Raw genomic sequence first — 6,967 nt, forward strand, 5'->3', positions numbered from 1 at the left:
ATCAAGCATCATGCTCCAAACTGAGGGAGGGCCACATGACCTGTTACCCGGCCTCTACCTGTGCTGCTCCTGAACAATCAAGAGTGACCTGCCTTCAATTTTGTTGAACGCAAAAGCGGGCAGTTCCCGTTGGTTGATAGGGAAGCTGGTTTACAGTGCGTCGAGACCAACTTGTCGTCTGAGTGTTTAAAGGATGGTGAGTGGAGAGTAGGAAGGAGGGAGAAAGACAAAGTCTTCCTTGCTAACTGAAGGAGGATGCCAAAGCGTACAGGGATTAAGAAAACAGAACAGGGGTGACATCACTTTAAACAGCCTTTGCTGCCTTAAAGTGCCAAGGCCAGTGGGCCAGCTCACTCGTACTAATTGATGTGCATTGTCTGAATTGCTGCTGCTAAATTAGGACATAAATCTTATGTACTGCCTGCAGTTTAACAAGCCACGTAGTGAGGGCGTGGCCAAGTAAGATAAATTAGTCACTGACTTGACACCATCCTGCCTGACCTCCTTACCAAGGACAAAAAGAATTTGACGTTTGTTGAGGGGGGTGGAGGTGGTGGCGGGAGGGGGGAGATATTGCGAGGGGAGGGGGGAAAGGGATTGTCTGTCTCTTGTGGGCTGCTTTGTTTCATGCACGTTCCAATCCTCTCGCCCGCAGGGGCTCAAGTGGACGACGGCCCTCGTCGCAGCGGTCACCGCATCGTCGTCCCTCCCGGCGGCCGTTCAAACATCACCTCGCTCAGTTGAAGACCGCGACGGGAAAGGAAAGAGAAAGAGAGGGGGGGGAAGGAAAGAAATTGTGCTGTAATGGTGACGTATTGCAAAAAAAGCAAAAAGATAATTGTGTTTGTCCTACAAAAAAAAATTAAAATAAATGGTTACTTTGGATTGACTATTAACAGTGCCTCAAGCCTTATTGATGAGAAATGCTACTTTGCCATAGCTTTAAGAATGTCTTGTTGTTTTCATTTATTTAGCCTTAAGCTGTCACAGTTTACAAGTAAGGATGCGAAGATTACAGTTTTTCTATTAATTTATTTTCTTTTTTAAAACGACTGGTTTATTCACTACAACATCACCCTCCCCCTCCCCCACACCCCCTCTCCGATCGTCCCTGCTGTGTGTCGCCAGACTGCCTGTCATGAAAGAAATATTTTCATTTCTGCAATTTAACACCCTTCAGGATAGGCTTCAAGGCCGTGTCTCTGAATTAAGGCTCATGTATTACATGGAATTCTAGTTTGGTGAGCCTTCTGCTTAAGTGTCGAGGCAATTTAGGGGGAAATAGCCATGGTTTACACTGCTAAATGTTTATCGCTCTTTTTCCGATTGAAATTTTGGCTCTTACTTTATTGGGAATGTATCAATTTTAGTCATGCCTGTTGAAGTAATTCAGTTTCTCGGTCTGTAATTTGATCGCAAGCATTAACACGGTGTGACTGTCCCTCATAAAATGTGTCGGGCAAACCATTTTTCCTGTTTCAGATAATTTGCTTTGATGTAAATTGCGTCAAGATACAACTTGATGCCTCTTCCGCGGGTGTCAGTCATGCCAACGCGTGACTCTTTTGGCTCCTCTTTAACAGATAAAGCTTCCCAAACATTTTCTTTGAAGGCAGTTCCCCCTTCAATTAATCAGCCCACCTTAACCCTCTGAGTGAAAGGGCACGTGACGTTGGGAGTTAGTGAAGCCGCCTCAGGACTAGGTCACCTGTAATGCCCATTACTGCCCACTCAGTCTGCTGTGAGCGCTCTCTTACCAGCCCACCGGGTCAGAGGTTGCCGACCTGCGATTACATCCACAGCTACAAAGGCCGGCAAAGCCTACAAGAAGCAGTCGCTCACCTTGAAATGAGGAGGGGGCTAATACCAGTGCTCAAACCCTTCAGCAGCACATAGCATTGATTTAAGATATCACCATCTCTTCAAACATTACTTTTTTTCAATTGATTGCACCCAAAGTACACGTCATATTTAACTGCAGGGACAAAGGAAGTAAAATTTATCATTGGGAATCTGGATAGAAGTCAACAGTGGTCAGAAGGATTTCATTAAATTTAATATTGTTTTGCTGGTGAAGGGGTTAATTCAAGATTTGTTCCTTGATACTGCTAATGGAAGTTTATAATAATGTCCACCTCACCACTCAAGTTAACTCAATTTGGTTAAGTCATAAACCACACAGACCAGAAGACCCCAAGCTAAATCTCCAGTTTGTGCTGAGTTCATTCCCCTCAGCCGATGAAGAATTGGTGTAGGACTAAATGCCCTGAGCATCTGTGAGTTGGGGAGGGGTATAAGCCAGGCTCTCGATGCCTGATTGCTAACCAGTGATTCCAACTGGGAAATGTGCAGATACGGACAGCAGGTGAGATCAGGATTGGATTTGACTGTGAGGTCTTACACGGTTGAATGGCCTGCCAGCACTCTCAGTCTAGATTCACACAGGAAGAATGGCCAGGTGCATTGCTTTCTGGAGAGGAGAGGGACAAAAATGTGGGGGGGGGAAAAAAACTCGATTTAATCACGAGCTGACCTCCAAACACCCAGTCTGCTCTAAACAAAGTTGTATTTGGCCCATAATTTTCTTAAATAGCCTCAAATACACTGTAATCGGTGCATCCTTTTAAAGAACAATAGTCTTGATGTGTATTCATGTTAAACCTTGTGCATGATGCTGAACCTTCTAGAAATTGGCTCGTCAAGTCATACATTGCATTACTTCAAAGTCCGAAAGTGCTTTCACAGTTTTTATTTTGCTGCTCGCCTGTGTGCGCGCACACACACACACACACACACACACACACACACACACACACTACCTCTAAACACCACCCTACTTAGAAACTAACCGAGGTATTGCATCAATGTGTTAATATTACCATGTCTCTCTCTTTAGACAGGACTCTGCGTACTGTATTTAATGAATATATTTTATACAGCCTTAATACAATACAAAAGCAGCATAATGTTTTTTTTTAATGTTCCTGGATTATTCCCCTAACCAGCAATGTGTTAATGTAATGTTTAGCAATGATATGACTAGGAGGCCCCAAACAAATGCTTCCAATACTACTGTTTGTTGGGGTGCAAGCTGTATAGTCAAACTTTTAGCCAGCTTCAATTATAAACATCTATGATAAACCCTGTAAAAAGCAACCGCCCCCCTCAAAAAAAACACCTGGGGTGCTGTTATTAGGGGAATGACACGCCCCTTAACTCCCACAAATCGCCTCTTCCGTTGTAAACGATGGGCGTGTCAGAGAATGGAAGAATGGCACCTTGACATAAAGATTAACGTCATCCTTTCATAAGATCACGAGGAAAGCATGGACACAAGAGAACCCACTCCTCCCACAGGCCATGCCCACTTGTAGGATTTCCTGAGGGAAAGCACTGCTAAAATATCTCCCTGATTAACGCCTACTCCTCCAGGATAGTTGAGCAAAGCTGCACAGTATCTGTCTGCAATGGGGCTTTCCATTTATTTAAACCTAGCCTACTGTTTTGTTTTTCCCTCACTGATTGACTTTCCCAAGACCTGGGAAGTATTAGGAGTGAGATTTACTATCAAAATTAGTGAGACTGGTCACAAACCCATTTAGACACAGGGGCCTGCATTTATTCTTTTTTAAGAATGAGATACATCAAAATAGTTGACATTTTTAAATCAAAACTAGTGAGGCTTGGCAGCTTTCGGTCCCATTAGCACACAAACCATCATGTTTCATAGACTGTTCGATGATCTGTGTCTGTAATTCATTGAAAGGAAATAAATGTAGTTGCTCTCATCTTTACATGGGCTATCTTTTTTGTGAGAGGTGGGGGAAGGAACATAACAGAAAGCATGAAACAAATAAACAGGACGCAGTAAAAAAAAATCCTTCATTTGGCCTTTAAAGACCTTAAAATGGCTGCCATCTGTCCACCATTTTATCATATCATTAAGGCTCAACAATAACTGAAGGAGAAGGACATCTCCCTTCTCTCCATCAGATGTTTAATTGATATAACAACTGATAAGGGTCTTTCAAATATTCAATTCTCTGATTTCTTCTTTTCTATTGATGTTGAGTGTTTCATTTCGCACGCAGCTTACTGACAGCATAATGCAGCAAAGGACTACTGCGTTATGGAAGGTGTCTGACTCCATGTTCAGGATGTACTGGGTGTGTTGCTCACATTGGTTCAGTGCAGATTTTTTTTTTAAAGAAAAACACACTAAAATCTCTTGTAGTTAATGAGGTTTGAACAGCTGATGATTTTTAATTACCATTTTCTTCAAAAAGCCTGTGTTTTAAGAAGGTGTAAGGACAACATTACCAAGGTGATTGATGTTTAGAAATTGTTTCTTTCTTGTATTTAATTATGTTTGTATCTACAGTACATGTCTTGGACTAATAAATTTATGCAAATATGGCTTCCCAAGGACACACTGTGTTGCATTTATCATTTTCTTCTCGCCTGTGTTTCAGTCGTTAACTAGCAGTGTACGCTCAAGATTTCCCTGTTGGACTGAACCCCAGACTCTGGGCTGTTTGCCCAGTCTGCCAGTTTAAAGGGCTGGTGAAATATTTCTGTAGGTTTGTGTAAACTAAAAATTAGGGGAGGAGGGAGGGAGGGAGGGAACCTTTTATTAACATGTTTAAAATCAGCTGTGGCGTATTTGTTAAACCAGCAAACAGAAGCCACTGTGCTGATCTAACACGAAGGGTTAAAGGTGTCCAACTATTAATTTCCATTGTGCAGGCACGGTACTTCTTGTAAATTTGGCTTTTCGTGCTCATTTGAAAACACAGTTGATGGAGTTCTCAAGGTCTCCTCAGTGGTTTAACTTCCACATCCTCAAAAAATAAACTCAGTTCCCTGCCATAAAATGGCATCTTTAGGTCATGTGACCAGCCTTTCACCAACAGTGGTATTCAGTCACCACCCAGTGGACTAACAGAGAAATTAAATTTAATTAAATATACTTAAAACTTTATCTATGAACACTTAAAATGTAGTTCCAATCACCTTTAATTGTTGGGTGACTAAGGAAAGTTCATGGAAATCGCTAAATTAAAAACCTAAGATCTAATTTTATTAAAAACTTAAATATTTTTACTTGTATCTGCTCACCGTCCTCTCATTTTCTCTTGTTTATTTACATTTTATGTTTTCTAACTAATACTTTCTTTACGTTTAAGAAAATTTGCATATCTTGTGCTCCTCAGCCTATCGGTTGAAACTATTTAGTTTATATGAAGTACAGTAAGAGGCGCCCAACTGTTGGGGATAAGAACAGGATGACGTTTGACTGTGAGGTTCCACATGGCTGAATAGCCTGATGACACACACTGTGTTGCTTGACGCATGAAGATTCCTTTTTGGATGAGGTAGTGAAGGGTTGCTGACACCCAAGGACCTGATACAAAACCAATTCCTTCGGGAGGGGAGAACAATCTGAAAATTGTGTTGGTCACTGGATTTATTTTTATACCAGATGTGTGTCTTAGGAGCAGGAGGAGGCCATTCAGCCTCTCGAGCCTGTTCTGTCATTCAATTAGATCATGGCTGATCTGTACCTAAACACCATTTACCTGCGTTGGTTCCATGACCCTTAATACCCCTTCCTAACAAAAATTGGAGTCATCACACACTCACTTTCAAAGTGCTGCTTGGCCCAAAAATAATGATGCGTAGTATGTCGTACGTTCCTGATACTCAGACTTAGGAATGTAGCCAGCTGCTGGATTAAAATGTATCCTTAACACTGAGCGGCTCCCCCAGCTCAGTCCAGTTAGCCTTTCCGTGACCTTTGTTTGGACAAGTAATGTTAAAAGTCCTGTTTTGTTTGAAATGAGGCAGGGGTTGGGGTCCAGCAGTCAGCCAGTTTCCCAGCACTAGAGAGTGGAAAGTTGGTTATCCAGTGACCGCCCCCAGATGGATAGAGCATATGTAATAGACACTCAGTGCCGTCCAGATCTGGATCAGCTGTGATGCGCCATGTTAGATTAAACTCACTGTACAACCTCACACATCAAGAATGGCTGGTTTGATGAAGCAGCAAAAGCCTGTTGTTGCCCGTGGAATTATCCCCCAGCATGAGTCATCACCTTTAGGAAAGGAGCAACGAATAGGGAGGAAATCGGAGGAAGAAAAGAAATCTCAGTTTCGAGACTTATATGAAATGGCAGCGATTGTGAAGCTGATAATTTCAGAGCTCAGGTAGAGTCTGAAACCATTCGATTGCTGAAAGGTATCTGCACACCATGATCAGATTACTGCTTTGCAATGGTTCTCTTTATATCAAACAGAAACAGGTGAAGGATGTGTCAGACCACTGCACTGAATAACAAAGGATTGATGTCAGTTCACCGAGTAACAAAGTGGATTGATGTTCTAACATACTGAGCACTGAGTAACACAGCAGATTGATGTACCAATGTACTGAGCACTGAGTAACACAGCAGATTGATGTACCAATGTACTGAGCACTGAGTAACACAGCAGATTGATGTACCAATGTACTGAGCACTGAGTAACACAGCAGATTGATGTACCAATGTACTGAGCACTGAGTAACACAGCGGATTGATGCACCAATGTACTGAGTGACACAGCAGATTGATGTCCCAATGTACTGAGCACTGAGTAACACAGCAGATTGATGCACCAATGTACTGAGTAACACAGCAGATTGATGTACCAATGTACTGAGTAACACAGCAGATTGATGTACCAATGTACTGAGTAACACAGCGGATTGATGTACCAATGTACTGAGTAACACAGCGGATTGATGTACCAATGTACTGAGCACTGAGTAACACAGCAGATTGATGTACCAATGTACTGAGCACTGCGTAACACAGCAGATTGATGTACCAATGTACTGAGCACTGAGTAACTCAGCAGATTGATGTACCAATGTACTGAGCACTGAGTAACACAGCAGATTGATGTACCAATGTACTGAGCACTGAGT

At 42.3% G+C, this 6,967-nt stretch overlaps 1 protein-coding gene across 3 annotated transcripts in view; it reads left to right on the forward strand.

Moving 5' to 3' along the window:
* Positions 1-4,203, forward strand: part of LOC137332583 (dihydropyrimidinase-related protein 3-like) — a 193,010-nt gene extending 188,807 nt beyond the window's left edge. For all 3 annotated transcript variants that reach the window (XM_067996513.1, XM_067996514.1, XM_067996515.1), the window contains one exon: positions 656-4,203. In XM_067996513.1, the coding sequence (XP_067852614.1) occupies positions 656-744 (89 nt within the window). In that variant the 3' untranslated portion in view covers positions 745-4,203. The remainder of the gene's footprint in view (positions 1-655) is intronic.
* The last annotated feature ends 2,764 nt before the right edge of the window (positions 4,204-6,967 follow it).

This window comes from Heptranchias perlo, chromosome 14 (assembly GCF_035084215.1).
Source record: "Heptranchias perlo isolate sHepPer1 chromosome 14, sHepPer1.hap1, whole genome shotgun sequence".
NCBI classification, from domain to species: domain Eukaryota; kingdom Metazoa; phylum Chordata; class Chondrichthyes; order Hexanchiformes; family Hexanchidae; genus Heptranchias; species Heptranchias perlo.